The sequence below is a fragment of the Diorhabda carinulata genome, chromosome 8 (genome assembly GCF_026250575.1).
Source record: "Diorhabda carinulata isolate Delta chromosome 8, icDioCari1.1, whole genome shotgun sequence".
NCBI lineage: Eukaryota > Metazoa > Arthropoda > Insecta > Coleoptera > Chrysomelidae > Diorhabda > Diorhabda carinulata.
Genome location: NC_079467.1, coordinates 3,310,723 through 3,331,061, shown reverse-complemented (window position 1 = coordinate 3,331,061; position 20,339 = coordinate 3,310,723). Strand labels below are relative to the sequence as shown.

Genomic DNA, 20,339 nt, shown 5'->3' with positions numbered 1-20,339 from the left:
TTTTTAATGAGATTATGAAAGTTTTCTTGTTCGAGTAGGAGGAGAAACTTAATTTTAAATTAATTGAATCTTTACAACGAACACGAAGGCGTGACCAGTCATTTAATTCATATTCTAGATGCTGTTTACTTGCATTTTGAGTACTTTCATTTCTTTGAGTTTCAAATAAATGTCAATGTCAATCACCTGAACATTGTTGTGGTGATGAAGGCGTAGTTCATGACTCCTAGTAAATTTCACTACATTTTAGTTGACAGTGACTATATCCAGATCCTTGTGGAGACTACTGTTCAAAATGTACTAAAGGTGTTCCTCAGTACGTTGTTTGTAAATCTTTGAATGATTTGTAGACTACTTTGGCTAGTCTACCTGTGAATATTCTCTTAGTAATACAGGATTATTCTAAATGATGGACCCAGATATACTTGCTCGTGTGTGGGATGAGTTTGGCTACCGTGTGGATGTGCAGCAGCTGGAGGCCACATTGAATGCATTAAAAAAACTATGGAACGTCCTCTTTTCATTGTTATAAAAATTATTCATGTAGCATTTGGACTTTAATAAATAAGAATTTTTTAAAATGGGTCCATCATTTAGAATAACCCTGTACATTGTTTTTTGTGAATGTGGTCGTCAATTCGTTGTGAACTAATAATACTTCAAGCTGCAATTTGTGGAATTTGTGGACAGATGAAAATTCCATAGTTCAGATCCAAGAACAGAATCAGTTTGACAAGTTGCGGTTTCCTTAGGACTGTTGGGGTGCCCGTCTTTAGGTCTCCAGGTTTCGATGATTAATTATGGTATAATCTAATATAGTTTCGGGAGCAAAAGTTCTGCAACAGCTTCCAGAACAATGTAATGAATTAATACCATCGACCATAAAATAAAATTTATATAAAAAACTTTTTGAAATCTCGTATTACTGTATAACGTTAAGCGCCGCAAAGAATTATGACAACAACAATTAAAAAATTCAGATACTACGCCTTACATCAAGTTTTAATGTTAAATATTTCGATCATGAAAATATTCATTCATATTGTTTCGGTAGCAGTGACATCGTAAGAAAACATAAAATTCTACTCAATTTATTCACTTCGAAACACTAAAAAACAGTGTTTCACACGTAATTAAATAAGATTACTGTCACTAGCAATATCTCACATAATATTAATAAAATTAACGGACAGAAAAAACTATTTCCGCCCACGGGATGTAAATATGATTAAAAGAAAACTTCTACCTACATTAAAACTTCTCATTTGATTTTATCGCACTCGCCCAATTATTTGATACTTTTAGAATATTTTAAGTATCTAGATAGGAAGATGACGAGGTAAGTAAATGAAATATATATCTACGGAAAGTGAATAGGTGTGGTTGACCTATTGGTAGTTTAATCCGATACGCGTATGATTTATTTATTACTTTGTGTATTAAAGAGCAGTAGAATAATTTACTATCGTGTTAGGTAACATTGTATCAAGTTTCGCAACAAAGTAATAGATAAGAATTGTTATACGAAATGCATGTCTCAACCTTTTTATTTAGATAAACAAAATGTCCATCAATATTGAAATAAATATAAATGTGAATAAAAGTTCTACGATTTGACTTGTGAATCAGGTTAAGTAAAGTAAAGTCGTCTCTTCACTTCAATGATAGAACACTTATTAATATATAATTATCTAAAGTATCCACACCAAAATTATAATTACAATAAAACATTTACGTTGCTTTAAAGTAAAAAAAAAAATATTTTTGAAAAAAATATTGTAGATTTCTTAATGAGATTTTCAGCGATTATAGTGGAATGACTCTGTTTTCTAATAAAATTCTTTTGTATATTTTATCTATCAATAGTTAACGCTTACAGTGACTTATTCATAGAGTTTCACAGCAATAAAACGGAATTTAGCATCGTTTCATGGTTGGACCTAGAAATAAAGAAGAAAGTCCAAAAAGCTAGAAGACACAATAAAAACTCGAAAAAGTTACATCGCATATTATCCCAAAGCTGTGTGAAAGATTAGTACCGCGTTTACTCAGACACGAGCAAAAACGATGTCGTGAAGATGCTTCAATTGAGTGTTTCATAGAGTTTCACAACAACAAAACGGAATTTAGCATCGTTTCATAACCATGGATGAAACATTCTTCTGCTCCTTCACATCAAAGACGAAATAACAGTAAAAACAAAAGACTGAACTCCAGGCAAGTTGATGGTATTACTTAAAAAAGAAATAATGCAAAAGTAGCCGAAGATGGTTAAGAAAAAAGTGTTGTTCCATCCTAGAAAATTTTTAATTTAAAGCTGAGTAGCGCGTTTACTCAGACTCGTGCAAAAACGATGTCGTGGAGATGCTTCAATTGATTGTTTCATAGAGTTTCACAGCAACATAACGGAATTTAGCATCGTTTCATGGTTGGACCTAGAAATAAAGAAGAAAGTCCAAAAAGCTAGAAGACACAGTAAAAACTCGAAAAAGTTATATCGCATATTATCCCAAAGTTGTGTGAAAGATTAGTACCGCGTTTACTCAGACACGAGCAAAAACTTTATCGTGAAGATGCTTCAATAGATGTTCCAGAGAGTTTCACAGCGATAAAACACAATTTAGCATCGTTTCATAACCCCGAATGAAACATTCTTCTAATCCTTCACATCCAAGACGAAATAACAGTAAAACCAAAAGACTGAACTGAAGGCAAATTCATGGTGTATCTAGAATGCGCTTGATATAATTTTCATTCTTTCTGCTGAATAGAATAATGCAAAAATAACAGAAGATGGTTAAGAAGAAAAAGGGTTATTCCATCGAGAAAATGCACCAGCTCAGCAATTCGTGTGCAATGGTCGAAAAGTTTGAATTGCGCATTCAGCCGCCAGATGCAGTTTTATATTGCTATTTCCCTTTTACTTTTCGATATAGCTCTGAGGTCAAATCATTGATGAAGAATTGATGACAGCAGTTGATGATTCCTTTGAAAAGCAATAGTCTGATTTAAAGAAGGGTATAAAATTTATTGAACGTAACTAAAGAAAGATTATGTATTTCCTTTGTTGGTGCAAACGCAAAAATCAGTGAATCAATAATTATATTATTCTCCTATACACATACGAGGACGTATTGATATCTAGATAGCCTAGACCAGTTCCATGCATAAACAAAATATTGCGTTACCGTAGCAACGAACAATAAATTATTAGAAGTGTCAGTGTAAGCAGATTTACGAAGATACGCTTAATACCCTTGGTGATCAATGTCCTTCGTATGCGACCGTGAGAAATGGGACTGCAAGCCTCAAAAGGGGTAAATTTTCCATTGAAGATAATGACCGATCGGGAAGGCCAATTTCCGTGTCAGTCCCCGAAATTATCGATGCAGTTCATGACATGATTTTATCAGACCGACGAATTGGGCTAAAACGGATATCTGAAGTACTGAATATTTCATACGAGCGCGTTCATCATATAGTGCAAAATTGATCCCCAAATGTTTTAATGTTGACCAAAAGCGTGCAAGGGTAGAAGCATCGCGTTCGATCTGTGCTCGATTTTAAAACGATGTAGACTTCTTAAACCGAATTGTTACTATGGATGAGACTTGAGTACATTTCTACGATCAAGGAACAAAGCAACAATCGATGGAATGGCGACACTCTGGTTCTCCAAGACCTAAGAAGTTTCGTGTCTAAAAATCCGCTTGAAAAGTTCTTGCTTCAATTTTTTGGGATTGCCATGGAGTAATCATGATTGATTTTTTGGATAACGATAGAACAATAACTGGTGATGACTATGTGACATTACTGACCACTTTACGAGAAATAATTAAAGAGAAAAGACGCGGACAGCTATCCAAATGTGTTTTGATCATACCCCCCTTATTTACCAGATATTGCTCCGTTCGAGATAGGTAATAGGTAATAAATAAATGAATACTGCCATGGTAAGCAAGAAGTTCTGACTTCATATATCGCATTAACGTTATATGATGTAGTAGATAAAAATCTTAGATATATCGTAAGCAAGCCATGATAATTTATTATGTTCGAAGGAGTGGCTTCCAATTTTGAGTGTACCCTGTAAAAGATATTGTAAAAGATATCGATTATGTGATAACTTATTAAACTTCTCATACTAAACTTCCGATTTTCACTCACCTGGATTGGTTTGTATAACATCAATCCTCATTCAAACTATAAAATGTGAGAACAAACTAAATCTTGGAAGACATATTTCATAAGAAGTTAGGTATGATAAATTTTCACGACAATCGCAAATAATCAAACGAGCGGTCGTATTTTATTGAAAATTATTATTTTTGAGGTTAGTACAAATTATGGAGGACTATTTATATCGTCCACATTACCTCCATAAATTATAAAATCCAGTAAGATCAGACAGTTCATTTTGTAACCATGCCGTACAGTTTATTTATAGTTTCGGCAAGGTCAAAATGTCTTCTGAAAACTCATAACATATTATTTCTAGTCCTAGGGTTCCATTGAATCATAAGGCTTTAAAGTAAGAGAGAGAGAAATGCTCTATTGTCAAAAAATTGTCACAATTTGTAGAAAAAGACTAAAAACCAAACATAAGAATAAATAAATAAAGATACAAATTAAATAAAATTTCAATATATATAAGAAAACCACAATGAGTAACAAAATTATAGGTAATAATTAGAATATAAGTCGTATATAAAATAGCAAAAATTAAATCAGTATGCAGCATGCCCGGAGTTAAATATTATTATTAGAAGTTGTTTACAGAGTAGAAGGCACTTTCTAGTAAATATGTCCTCAAATTATTACGGAATGCGGTAAAAGATGATATCGATTTGATTTCAATTGGCAAGTGATTGCTCATTTTTTAGCATTGTAAAATATTGAGCCCTTAACTAATTCTGAACGTGGAGTAGATAAGTAAAGGTTGTGCTCCCAGTTTCTAAGTGGAAAGCCTTTCTGAAATTGGAGAAGCGTGCTTACGAATAAGGCAACAGATTCTAATATGAATAAGGAAGAAAAAATCAGAATTTTTAATCTTTCAAAAAAGTCCCTGCAGTGAGCTCTACTATTTAGTCCGAGTAAATATCTAACAGCTCTCTTTTGTAGTTTGAAGATTCGCTCATTTTGAGTCGCACCACACGTGTCCAAGCCATGTATTTTTACTACAAGTTTGTGACTTAATATGTATACTGTAATATTTGATTATTTTCAAAATATCAATTACGATTGCCAATAGACAATTCAATTAAAAAAATTGTCCAATTCAATCCAGCTATTGCAAACAAGAAATCGTTATCCTGTCCGATATCAAAGCAACCATTAGAACTTTAAGCTCCAATATCATAAAATACTGACTTGGGTGGGAATGGTTCGATAAATTGAATGAGCTAGTCAAGAAAAATAAAGTTACCCAGCAACAGGCCGATAGAAAAAGCAAAAAAAAGGTAGATAGAGGTAAAATCAATATATGGGACAATAACTGAGACATCCAAGAATTCTTCTGGGAAATTATAACAAGATAAATGTATCAGCGTAAGCAGATACTGCAGCGTGAAGATTCTGTTGCGCAGATTCTCTCGAAGTGTGAGACACTACGGAATTCCAGGGCATAATACCTGAAATAGAAGACGAAGATCTCTTGCAGCTAGGGCCATCCCTCATTCTGAATATTCCAAGGACATTGTGATTAATACATCAGCTATAAACACTGGGTTTCATTTCTATTCGATGAACCTACAGCCACTTTGTGTATAAGTAGCTTGTGCACAAATAATATTTTATGAAGACATTAAAACGTGTCATAGTATTTTTTTTTGGAACGTATTCTCAAAATTAGGAAATGTATGTGAATATTTAGTGACATTTAGGTGAATATTTAGTGATCAAGTAAATAAAGATATTTGAAATATCGGGATACACATTTATGTTCAGATGATTATCCTCAAAGTAATCTGATGTACGTAGGTCAAGTTATAATAAATTACGTCAGTAGTTCCGTATACAGACAATCATTCATAGCCAGAACCACCGCACATTGTCTCTTTTATATCTGTAATATTTACGATTTCTTCCACTCCCTCAGTATTTTGTTGCTGACTGAGATGCAACTTCTTGATCTACATGTCTTATAAACTATATCGAACAAGGTATGGGAATGTCTAGTAGATATAGATATAAAGAAATAACATTATTTATATGGAGTAGTACGGTATTTGTAGTATATTTTGATTTTTCTCTGATATCAATCGAAAATTGTTCTAATCGTTAGTGTTTATTCGTTTCTAAATAGACATATAATGATAAAAATCACGACGAATTGATATATTCCGATTGATAACACTAGCCAACATATTTTCAATTTTTTTCAATTGTCCTACCTGATGACGTGACTTAAATATTCGTCAGTTCTCAACGTCAAACATTTTCAAAGAAGATTAGTAGTAGATTAATTTTTTTGAATTTCCTATTGCGTACCAAGACTCACAAAATTGTAGAATTGTTTTACTAAAATGGTCAGCTGGAGATAACGTTTATCGTGGGATTACAATCAAAACTGTTCAAGTGAAAAATTAACGTTTTTTAGTTAAATGACCTAAAAATCACCAAGTTGACTTGGTATTTATGTGAGTTATGCTTCTATCACAACGTAATTAAGTTAAATAAGTCATTTCTGCGAATTTCAGACTTAACTCGTAGCTAGTGTAAAAAACAATATAAACTATATTTTAGTAAAACACCTATATGACTATAAACTGATGGGAGTTTTCATTAGTTTTTTATTTTGTTTTGTAAGTTGTATGTCTTTTTAAACAAAAAATAATAAATTTTATCGAAAAAATATACCTAAAATTATGAAAAAAATATGTGGGAAGGTGAGAAAACGTGAGTGAACATCGTGATGAGTAAATGTGGGTATATAAAGTCACGCAATGAAGTATTAATTGGCGATCTTCGTGTTCTTTGACTGACGCCATATCGACCGTGGGAGGCGCCAATCATTAGCATCACTTGATTTATTTTAGTTTTGATTACCGATAATTATCGTAACAACATATATTTTTGTTGGGATCAAATGATAAATTGATTCGAAGCATCCAAACATAGAAAATGAAGAGAGAAAGATTTCATGTATGTTCATTTTCGGTTGAATACGTTTTAAAACTTCGATCAATCTTATTGTTTACTGATCATAATAAAATAAATGAATAATATTTTTAATTTCTCAGTTAATGACGTATAACGATGATAAATCAGAACCGTCATTCCATATACGCAAACAAAACTATATTTAAATTTTTGTTGTTATCATTTAGGCTGATCTACGTCTAATTTTCTCGTATGCATCCGTGTTAGTTTTTCTTGGTTTTTCCGATAGTGAGGGTTGTTTTGTTTTGTTTATTTTTGTCTTGGTGTTAAAAAGATTCCATGGATTCTTTTTACTTCTATTTCAGTAAAACTATGGGTGCTAATCTTAAGTTCAGGAATGGTGAAGAGCTAGTGCAATAATAAAAGTTTGATAATTACTTAAACTGACTATACTTAAACTAACTATATATATACAAATATGAAAACATACAATATTCACAAAAATATATAGAAAGCAAAAAATTAACATGAGTCGCGTGTACCAAATCTCTAGGAGCAGCGCTGTTCCAGCACTGAATGATCCTCCCTGCGATTCAAAACATCTCGCGTGGGTTCATGTAAGTATGTTGGTTTGAAATTCCCAGAAGTAGGTAACTTCAAATTCCCGGGGTCACAAGATCAATTTTTATCGAGGACATTGGTCGAAGAAATGTGTATCTGTATTATCTATTAAATGGGAGGGTACACGGTGTGGTCGCCACAAAACTAATATAGCTGAAGCTGAGTCTTTTTGCAGTTTTGAAGTAAGCTTTCAAGCAGTTTACAAAACTTAGGATACGTGTATTTATTTTGTGCTCTTATTATGGTTTTTTAAACATGAGTGAATACTTTTTAAGGTTGCAAAGTGATAACCCAGTAGCAGCTGGAAAGTACAAGGAAAAACTTAAAGCTTAAGGTGGAGTTAAGCAGAATCCTGTTCATTTTCTAATATACTTCATCTCCCGCTCGCTTACACTATACAAAACATTGCATAGTGGACAGAAGACTATAAAGCTACGTTTTCTGTAGGAAATTTCCCACTTCTTTCAGTGGAAACTCTTTAAGAAGCAATTTCGTAAGAAAACTCGAACAAATAAGTTGAAAAACCACTCAAAAGCTTACGATAAAAGCATTTGTTTACCCCCGGTAAGTATTTTTAAATGGGCTTCAGCTGATTTTTAAAATTTGTTAGCCTGCTTAACGGCAAAGACGAAACTCCCCACGAACTAGAAACGTCAGAAAGAGATCATAGCTCATTCATTTTCAGTAGAATTAGCTCCTCATTAAAATAAACAAAATAAAAAAATACTTTCTAATAACAAGCTACTGAAAATTGCGCTTTTGTGAACAACAGTTCTCTATGGAAATCCTTCAGTGTGCATTAGTTTGTCAACTTAATACCAAAGTACAAGTCGACAGGCAGATATTTCTGTAGAGAACGCATTAAATTTGTTAATAAATATATTTCTCATTTTATCATACTTGCACGTTAACTCATTTTGTATTGTATTGTTTCAGGTTCTAGAGAGGCAGCTTTTACATACGCCATCAGTAGCGCAGGAGTTGCTTACTCAGTCACAGCAGCATGTGCAAGAGGAAACATATCAGCATGTGGTTGCGATCCAGGTCCTAAGCCTAGGGAACCAACGCCTGCCGGTTGGAAATGGGGAGGATGTAGTGTAGACATTAATTATGGAGTCCGATTTGCTAGAAAATTCTTAGATGCGAGGGAATTGGAGAACGATGCAAGGAGTTTGATGAACTTGCACAATAATAAAGCTGGAAGAAAGGTGAATCAAATTATGGATAGAATATTTTGTCATCCAATTGATGAATCATAGTTTTTATTTGGAATTTGATCTTCATTACGTCGTCAACCTTCAGAGTCTTCCGGGTCTTGAAGCAAAAACATCAGGAGTCAATAGATGACGTGAAAATTATGCTGTGATATAAAAAAATATAGTTGAGAAATCCGAACATTTATTAAAATTTTCAAATTATACATTTGAACATTATGAATTATGAATTTTCAATGGATAATCATCCATTAAAAATTCATAATATTTATGTCTCTGCGAATATCACATATCATGGTCGAAAAATCATTTTCGTGAAAGTCTAAGGATCACTGACCACTCAGGCTATTATCAAACTACTATTAAATCATTTTTTGCTCATACAATTATTCCTGCCCACACATTAACACAAAATCGATGTTGATTCTTTGTTTGAATTGTACCTTGAGGATTTTCATCTACCCAAAAATAGAAATTTTGGGAATCAATGAAACCATCTCGTGTGAAACCAGCTTCATCAGTAAACTACTTCCATGGCAAATATTTTATGAATGTGAAAGAGGTAAAGAAGTTTCTCCTGGAGAATCTTATGAATAGTTGTCGTTGATACGTTAAATTGTACATTTTACCTACGCTAGTTGTGGGATGAGCATCAACTGCATTTTTCTCTATAGTTGACGTTCGTATAGTTCGTTATCGACCTTCGCCACTTTGTTTTTGGTAGGAAACTTCCTAAATTATTTTATTAAAAATAATGGAAACTAGTTTACTTTATTTTCGTAGACAAACCGGTTTCCAGTAAGCTGCGATGAACCCTAACAAAAGTTCCACAGTCGGGTATTATTCTGTCAGGAAAGCCTTCAGCATACAATCTTCTGGCTTCTGACAAGTTTCCAGAAGCCAAACCATACATTAAATGCTTCGTCTTATTCATTTTTAAGATCTCATGATCTGTTAGTTTTGCAGGTTTTTCTGTATCAGTCCACCTAGGAGGTGGAGAGCCAGCTGTCCATCTATCTCTTAGGTGGTCGTCCGGGTTCTCTTTTCTCTATTCGTTTCCCTTCAAGTACAATGCGTGGCAGTCTAATCTCTTTATTTTCATTCTTCTCACTTGAGCGTTGTTCCAGTATGTTTTTCTTTGTATCTCCCATCTTACGATGTCTTGCACCCCACATTGTTCCCTGATAGTCCTGAGCGTTTTCATTTCAGCTACCCGAAGCATGCTTTTCGTTTTGTTGGTTTCCATTAAATTCATGTCAGCATATTCACTGAAGGCAAATTCCACCAAATTGCAACTCTAAATACGATGTGATAATTATTGATGAGAAGTCTTCTCCACACACCTTTCCATACGTTTTTTTCCATTAATCCAAGCAGTCTTCTTTGGTGAGAGCCTTTAGGAACTCTGCCTTTACCGCTTCCATCGACTCAAATCGGGTCCCTTTCAAAGCAGATCTTTTACTAACCTTTCAAGGAAATCTGAGCAGACCCATTGACGTAAAAGCTTTTGATCAGGATTCAGTTTTTTTGGCACCAGCTTCGCACAGACTTTTGTCAGCTGTAATTCGTCCTGAAAAATTTTCTAGCCGTTTCTTTATCGACATTTACAGCCTCGGTAATCATCTCATGCTCATTCGATGATCGGCACGCACAATTTGGTTGATTTTGTTCACTGTTTTCGGAGTTGTAATACTCACAGTGCGACCTGGGCACTGGTCATCTTCACTAAAGCGCTTACACCACTATTTTATCATAATATAACTTTAATGTATATCATTTGATCCACATAATTTCATAAAATGTTGTGTTTCCTTCCCCTTGGAACACAAAATCTATTTCACTTAAAATACGAGCCCTCTATAACTTAAATGTATAATTTGGGCTTCGCATCTCAATAACTCAAAGTTGTAACGACGACGACCTTTGTAACTTCAATTATATATCAATGAATGATTTTGAATGAATGCGCAAACAAAAAAGGTTCCTTGTAGACCATTGTTCATGTCCAGTGCTTACACGTGTTCACCAAATGATTTCAAACAATACACTAAATTACAGTATCTGCATTTAACCTTCCTCGTCTATCTTTACAAGTCCTAAACAAAGCTCATAATCGAACCTCTATAACTCAAATTATTCAACGTTTCCCTTGGTCTTTGTCTTATCGAGGTTTACTGTGATACCAAATGAGAATGACGGATCGTAACATAATTGATGGTACTGCTAACCGCTTAACTTCATCAATTATAGGGATGGCCCTCCAGCTATTTCTTCTACAACTTATTATTAATAACGAGAAGGTTCCACTTAGGATTCTACCTCTAAAAAATTTTTAATAATATAAATTAAGGTCGTTATGCACTTAGAAACAGGTCTCATTATAACATTCAAGATATGTTAGCCTCAAGAAATTTGCACCCAGAATTTTGCTTCGCAACAGAGCCGGCGTTTTGTAAAATCTAGTTATTTTTCTACTACTTTTTAAATAATTGACAGTATCTTTCGTTTAGTTTATTTATTTTAGATTTATTTACACTTTGAACACATTCATTCACGTACTACATTTGAACTACAAACTTACCCATTCCATATTTTAAATATACTATTCACTAATTTATATTCACTACCCGCAACTTGAGTTCCCTTTCTTCCCTTCGATCTAAATAGTTACTCTAGCCCTACCCTCCATTTTTCGTATTTATACGATAAAGTTCAATCGAAAATGTTGTTGTATGAGAAACAATCCGTACCTTCACTAAAATTTGTACGAAGATGACCTCAGAAGTACTTGACCTAACCTATAGATGGCAGTAGTTGCTTGAAAAAAGTACACAATGTATACAGCGTATATTTCAAGTTTGAAAACGCCGTATTGTTTAGTATTTGTTTGGCAGCCATCAGTGGCAAAGACCAGCATCGCAGTGGTCGACCAAATGAGGTGACGACTCCAGGAAAAATGAAGAAAATCTACAAAGTGGTACTGGATGATCATCGACTGAAAGTTCGCAAGCTAGCAGACATAATAGGCTTTTCAAAAAGTGCGGTACATCGCATATTAACTGAGAATTTGGATATCTGAAAGCTATGCGGAAAATGTTTGGCAATGTTCCACAGAAATAAAGTCGTTCCATAGCCATGGATGAAACATGGGTCCATCACTTCATATGCGAAACAAAAGAACAATCAAAACAATGGAGTTAAAAGGGAGACCCGGCTCCAAAGAAGACAATTTGCTGGCAAGGTCATGGCGTCGGTTTTTCGGGATGCGCGTGGGATAATTTTCATTTACTATCTTGAAAAACGAAAAACTATCAACAGCGAGTATTATACGAACTTATTGCAACGTTTGAACGAAGAAATCAAACGAAACGGCCGCATTTGGTGAAGAAGAAAATGTTGTTTCATCAAGACAATGCAACAACTCAGACATCAGTTATTGCAATGGCTAAAATTAATGGATTAAATTTTGAATTCCTACTTCATGCATCCTATTCGCCCGATTTAGAACCTAGGATCATTATCAGTTTTGAAAATATGCCTCAGTGGTTAAAGGTTTTCCATTAATGAAGAGGTGTTTTCGGCAGTTAATGGCTATTTTGAGGAGCTTGACTATTTGTATTATAAAAAAGTTAAAACTATATAAGTGTATGGAAAACCACGCAACTTACTGTTATATCATTGGTGACATAACTAACCGCGTACAAGAAAGCAGACACTCCAACTCCAAGTTAATTTGAGATTGTCAGTATGCTCTGAACATGCCGGATAATCGTAATAATATCAGAGACAGTCCGTCGGAGAGATAAAAATATTGAAAACTGCTAAAGGAAAGAGATTAAATAAGAAATTAAGCTATAGGAGAATTACTGAAACTCCTGGATATAGTACGATTCACGAGATCGAAACGACGATATTCGAGAGACCACGTCGAGATAATGATGGAAGATCGATGGTCAGGGAGACCTCCAGAACGACCTCTTAAGAGATGTCACGAAAGCTTGACATCTATTTCTTAAGAGGCTGAATAGTAGAAGAAACAAGACTAAGTCTTAAGAAAATAGAAAGAAGTCGAAGAGCGAAACAGTTGTAAGCTCATTAAAAATTTGAAATTGATGATATTAACAAAGGGAGAAACTGCGGAACACATTCTATGATATAGCGACAATATGACAAACATATCATTCATTTTACTAGACATAGATAATACTAGAAAAAAAATTATGAAAGGTTGAGTCTATATAAGTTTATAAGATGACTATGATCAAAGAATGTGAACTGGATTTGAAAGAATACAAGCCTCCTATGTGAATCTCAATCTAGATCAAATACTGTCTCATGGTTAAGCTGATTATATATTTGAATAGTATTGAGAAGAAATCATAAATTGTAAAATTCTACTGTCAGTACTTCTAGCAAATGTTTAGAAATATTTATTATACACATTTTATACGATAATATTTTGTCACACGCGTTTTTTAGATCAACGAGTGCGACAAAAACAAGTTTAATACAATTTTTGTTTTTATTTTGACCTTCACTTTCTATTTGCGCCAATTATAAAGTAATCCAAAGTTTTGAAAATACAAGAAAATAGGTGAAGAACGAGGTGACCTCCAGAATTACATAAAGTAGCAAAAGAGGGCATAAATAATTTGTTTCCAATGCGCACCGTCTACCAAAATGACTATCAGACATTTCGATTCTAGCATCTCCGCTACAAGGATCCTAGAGACGGTGCCATCCGATTGTAGTGGAATTCTAAAATTCGGCGGAAGCACGGTGACTTTAATGTACGTTGGAAATACCAAGAATTCGTTTGATGTTTGTTTTACATAAATTTTTCATTATAGCAGGCGGTTTATTTATATTGTTTCTTTTGGATAATTTCTGAAGGTGTATTTATTTATTTGTTTTCTTTCTTTATTTTCTAGAAGTTTTGAAAATTCTTTTGGAATATATATAATAGTGAAAATAAATAAGAAAAACATTACATTGGTTTTTAATCCTGAGTAAAGATAAAAAATCATCCTTGTTGTCCACATATTCGGAGTTGGAGATGATTTTATGATAATTTCACTTTAACAGAACCGTTTTTTTTTTGACACTTAACAGTGTCAGATTGTCATTGCTTTAAAACTTAAAATTAGGTACATCAAACTGAAGCTCACTTACTGATTATAGTTTAATGACTCATTTACTCACGCCAGTTGAAAATTTTGAATATTTGTGATAATGCAAATATCATAACATATGCTACGTATGTATGAATATTTAGTAGAAAGTTACATCATTTTTTTCTAAGAAAATATAAAATGGGTGGAAACTTATTTACTTGTCTACCAATAATTCATCACCTACTTCTATGCAACTCCTCCTATCTAATCAATCATTCTCATGATGACATATATAAGTAGGCGATAAATAATTGTAAATGAATTAGCATTAAGTCATATTCGAATTAAGAAGTTATTTATTTATGATCATATTTTTAGAAATAAACAATAACAGTCTGAAATAATTTTCATGTTAATTATTTTGAGAAAAAAATTCGTATCTCCGCCGAATCTCGTTTTTCTTATTTTTTTTTCTCAAGATATCTCGGTCAGAATCAGTAATTACGACATTTTATAATAATATTATATCGATCCATACATGGACGTAAGAACAATTTTTAAATAAGTGAACTTAATAAATTTTTTTGTTAAAGAACTAATACTAATGATCAAGGAATTCGATTAACTGTTTTCGACTCCGACACTGATTTTATGCCAACATTTAGATGGTAATATATTAGAGCATAATTTTGTAAATAAGATGCCACAGCTAATTTTTCGAAAGAGAATTACTTAATTGAGCTCCCTGGAGGCGTACACACGTCAAGAAGATCAGAAATCATTCTACAGGATGGGTTATTTTATGCAATTACCTAACCACGTGTAAACTGAACTCCACTTAAGACGAGCTTCTCGCCACACAAGAAGGTACAATTAAAACAAACAAACATCTGTATCTACACAAATCACAGTGTGATTCAAAATTAAATCATAATGCATTATTATGGTGTGTTTTGAATCAATCATGGGTTCAATGGGAGCCTGCTACACGAACTAATAACTTTCCATGAAAATTGAAGATATAGTAAATGGTCAATACACCATAACAAACAGCTTGAATGAATTGACTGCTAATGGCAAACAAATTAGTATGTTTAAAACTGGAAGATCCATCACGTGCGTAATCGGAGACAATTTGAGTGAGCAGGATTTGTGAAATCGCGACTGAGAAAAAATTATGGAGGTGAAACTCAACGGCAATTACGAAGGTTACATCGACGACAACATAAATCACAAATGATACAAAACTAATCTTATATAAAACGATTACAACATTAAATAAACAAGTACTTTTAATATGACGTGGAGAGAAAAACTTTTATACGTAAAAAATCAAAATTCGCCGTGCCAATTTCTAAAATGGGTTCAATTTTTTTCTATCAACTCTCATTTTCAAGATACGGGTTAATTGATACAAGTGCTGTTACTTAAGTTGTGAGAAACGGCAACACTGATGTGAATATGTCAAATCTGACATTGCCATAATAAAGTTTGACATATTCAATAGTGAACGTACTCAGAACGTGGTGACATACGAGTGTTATTTGAGTTGTTTATAGATACTTGGAACATTCATCTTGGTCAAAAAATAGAATTGAATCGCGAAAATTTTCGTGCGATGATTTTCTATGAGTTTCGACGTGGATTAAGTCACATCTTGCTTCGACTTTTGATGATCAGTAACTGTGTTTCGCTGGTTTTCTAAATTCAATTATGGTAGCACTTCGTTTGGAAATTAGCTCCACTCGCATACATTCAATATTGCATCAAAATTTGGCTGACAAAAAATGTGTTCTCTTATTAATCGGAAACTAAATAAGAATTGACTGTAGAGGTTTTTCAAGACACGCCAAATCCAATAAAAGTTGTTCAGGCACTAAACACTTCAAAGCAAACGGTCACCACTGTTCCATTAGAGCGGAATAGAACGGTCAATACAAGAGTTCGAAAAAGTCTCCACCTCGACAACGTGAGCTCTCACACATTAATTAAATCAAAAACATTATCGAACAGTCAAAATATCGAATTGATATGTCATCCGCCGTACAGTCCTTGTTTGGAATCCAATGACTTCTTATGATCTTGGAGATCAAAGATAAACTGCGAGATCAACTTTTTTTAAGCCTAAACATAAAGTTGGTGCGTTCAAATCACGTGTTTTGGAGGTACCTCAATCGGAATAAAAATAATGCTTCTATCTTGAAAAACAATGAAACATTATCCAATTATGAATATTTGTTTGTAGCAGCCTTCGTATGAAACTGCTGATGAAATGCAATCTTAAGCTTGACGAAATTTCAACCATTTTATTAGTAAAAACCTGATTTCAGAGACTTTTCTAGCCACAGAAGAAGTAATATAAGGTGGTGATTGGAGTCCATTACTGTTAAACATATTTCTAGATGATATGATAAATATCTTATTGCAGGAAACTTCCAAAATCTACACACCATCTGGAACACATTAAAGCAAGGGAATTAAAGATGTCAGATCACAGGACAATCAGTTACCTGTTCAATAGAAGATAAGTCTCGAGAAATACGAAACTAGATGTTTATAAAACAATTTACAGACCAATATTATAGTTGCGAAACATGTACTTTCACTAATAGACAAAAAAGTGCGTTGCAAGATGCAGACATAAAATATTTAAGGCATATGGGATATGTAACGAAAAATGATAGATTAACGAGTTCTAGAAATTATGTCTCTCATAAAAGTCATTGAATACAGATGGTTGAGTTGGTGGGATCATTTATACAGAGAATGGAAGATTCAAGACCAGTTAAGAAAGTATAGGAAGCAAAATTAGGCAAATACAATTAAAGACGAAGACCTAAAGCGACACGGGACAAATTAATTGATAATATAGTTGGAAAAAGAAGCACTACTTGAAGATATGCAAAAATAAGAGGACTTAATAAAATCGAATAGAGAAAATTTGTATATAGTATAAAACTGCAAATTTAGACCACACACCACTATGTGGTATGTATGGAAAAGCACCTTCTTCATCTTCTTGCTGTATCTTTTTGATCATTGTGTCTCGATCCACCGATTTTCTCACTTTTTTCTTTTGCGTTTGGTCACTACTTTCATATACTTTACAGTTTTCTATCTATTTCGCTCTATCTACACTATTTGGTAACTACCTTTTCTTCCTCTTTTTCCTTGGTTTACAGTTCTTTACAAGGTTTCTTGAATATTTGGTTTTGTTTGTCTACAGCCAAAATTGAAAAAATAAATATATTTTTAACTAATATACACCGATACGTAAATGCTTCTGAAACTGTAAGCTATGTCAGGCTTAGGGATCTTATGAAATATTTTAATGCAACTGACTTAAAAAAACGACTTGTCTAACTGAACGTTTTAAACTATGTATTAAATTTTGTGTCGAAAATATCGCTTATAAAAACATATTATTCCAGGCTGTTAAAATGAGCCTAATCGTAGAATGTAAGTGCCACGGAGTATCAGGAAGTTGTACCATGAAAACCTGCTGGAAGACTCTCCCAACGTTCCGACAAATCGGAGATTTATTAATGAAGAAATATTATCGAGCGAGACCCGTCGCTGCTAACAATCAGCACGGTCACGGACCTAGAGGTATAGACTTTCCGAGAAAGGTCAGAAGACAACATTTAGTTTTGACCAAGGGAAAGGTACCAGTGAAGAAAATGCCAAAGATGTCTGAATTAGTCTTTTTGCAAATGTCTCCCAATTATTGCGAGAGAGATTTGGCCGCCGGATCTTTAGGAACAGTAGGAAGACAATGTAATAGAACCTCCAGAGGTGAGTAACGAAAATATTTCATGATATTATAGATTCACTAGTTATTGGTTATTGCATCATATCAAATCCTCCAGAAAGTAATAGTATATTGTATTTTTGTTTGATTTTGGTATTTTTTTTGCCCATAAATTACATATATATAATTATAGTTAGAAAAAACATGTCAGACAGCAAACTGTACGAATTATTTTTCTTTTCACGCCTCAAACTGGCACTAGATATAGTTTTAGTTCTTTTGAGTTCTGAGTTCTATATTTGTCCCTTTTGTGGGACAGCACTCTCTGGTGGACCTGTAAGACCAATATCATAGCTAAAGCAGCCTGAAATTGAAATTAAGAATGGAATAAATAAAGTTTTTGGTATATATATTTCCGATTTTGATATATCAACACAGTTGCAATAATTATCATCCATCTTAACATGGAATACGAGTACCTGGCTTAACCTAGAGATGGCGGTAATTGCTTCAAAAATACTTCTGCAGCCTTGAATATTGAACGTTTTCAGTGAATTTTTAACATGGAAAAAAATGGTCATCGTTATGGGATACAATACTTTTATTTGAAAGGCCTTATCCCAACCAATATAAAAGCTGAACTAGATTTTACTCTAGGTGACACTGCTTCGTCGTTATTAACAGTAAAATTTTACAAGGCAACGTTTAAACGTACGACCTGCGAAGACAAACATCGCCGTGGTCGACCAAATGAGGTGATGACTTCAGTGTGTTGAACAAAATCCTCAAAGCAGTACTGGAGTGCGCGATCCAGTACGCATAGTAGGCATTTTAAAAAGTGCGGTACATCACATATTAAATGAAAATTTGGACATGAGAAAGCTGGGCGCAAGATGGAACGAAAACAGCGGCGTGAAGATGCTTCCACTGAGTGTTTGGAAATTTTTGCGTCGTTTAGTACGCATAGATGTAACGCGTGTCATCAGTTTATACTTGAAACAAAAAAACAATCAAAACAATGGGCTGAAAAGGGAAAAAGGGAGAAAAAGAAGGCAAAGACCGTTTCATCTTCAGGCAAGGTCTTGACGTTGGGGGATGTCCGTGAGATAATTTTCATTGACTACTTTGATAAAGGAAAAACTATCAAATACCATACACTAAACACTAATTTGTATTCAAAATTTAATGCGTCTATGTCTATTAGAAGTGCCTATGATCAGTCAGTCAGTGAGTGACAATGTTAAGAACTTTGACTAGTTGTAATTCTTAAACTACTTGATTGAAATGATTGATTGAAATATAACGTATTTATACAATTCTTGCTTAGTTTCTAATCCACAACGAAGTTATAGGGGGTCGAAAATAACCCGAACTACTTCCAGAAACGGAGGAGTTGGAGTCAGTACTACGACACTAAATTTTTCGCGCGTCTTTTTAAAAATTCCGATTTATATTTGAACCACCCTCGTACAATTACGTGATTATCACGTGAAATATATTGATTGAATTGGAATTGATCAATGAACAATATCTAATAATTCTATCATTTCAGGTACTGATGGTTGTGACTTAATGTGCTGCGGGCGAGGTTACAACACACACCAATACACAAAAACTTACCAGTGCAGATGTAAATTCCACTGGTGTTGCAAAGTGGAGTGTGATACGTGCAGTGAAAGGACTGAAGAATATATGTGTAAATAGACCTGAAAAAATGTGACAATTATCCATTTAACATAGTAACAGTACATCACATCAAACAGTAAATATCAATTTGTTGAAAGCACTACATTTTTGTATTTGTATAGTTTTGTACTAGTATCGTGCTTTTCATTTACGAAGAAATGACAGGATAAAAAGTTCACCATGCGAATTTATAGTAGTCCGTTCGATTAACATAGAATCATCTATGAAAAGCAATAAAAATAGTGAACAGTTCTTAGTTTGATCACATTGTATCTTTGCTTGCGTTATAAATACATCCGTAGATAATTAATGAAGATTAACTTGAAGTATATGTTCAGGGCGAAGCGTCAAATAGTTCTATAGTTTGTTTTACTCTAATTCCAAATTCCCCCATTTTTTGTTTCTCTTGAATCACTTGTCAAAAAATTTGATCGTATTCCATTCGCAAAATGGTATTATCCAAATGTATAACGCAAAAAATAGCAAGTGAATCAGGATTTTCATAGAAATACTCTTAAAAAACATCACCAATAATTTTTTCGTTGTAATATTCAACAGAATTTTACAAAAATTAAAGCAAATCATGTACAAAATCTACATCATCCTTTCCTAAAACGATCTTTCGTTTTATTTATTTATTTTTTTTTTTCATCAATAAATCTTCTAAAACAGCTTATCTAACATTTTCAACCGATAAGAGAAATTTCGTTTTCCATTTCTCAATTTCTATATTTGCCTCGAAATATCTCTACGTTTTCCACCAGTACCTCCATGTTTAGCCAATTATTTTTACACGTGTAGTTGAAATTCCACTGGGCTAGAACTTATGGTTTTATCAATGTGATTGGAAAA

At 33.6% G+C, this 20,339-nt stretch overlaps 1 protein-coding gene across 2 annotated transcripts in view; it reads left to right on the top strand.

Moving 5' to 3' along the window:
• Positions 1-20,339, top strand: part of LOC130897401 (protein Wnt-7b) — a 175,726-nt gene extending 155,387 nt beyond the window's left edge. For both annotated transcript variants that reach the window (XM_057806237.1, XM_057806236.1), the window contains exons 3-5: positions 8,659-8,930; positions 17,482-17,845; positions 19,354-20,339. In XM_057806237.1, coding sequence (XP_057662220.1) covers positions 8,659-8,930; positions 17,482-17,845; positions 19,354-19,505 — 788 coding nt within the window. In that variant the 3' untranslated portion in view covers positions 19,506-20,339. The remainder of the gene's footprint in view (positions 1-8,658; positions 8,931-17,481; positions 17,846-19,353) is intronic.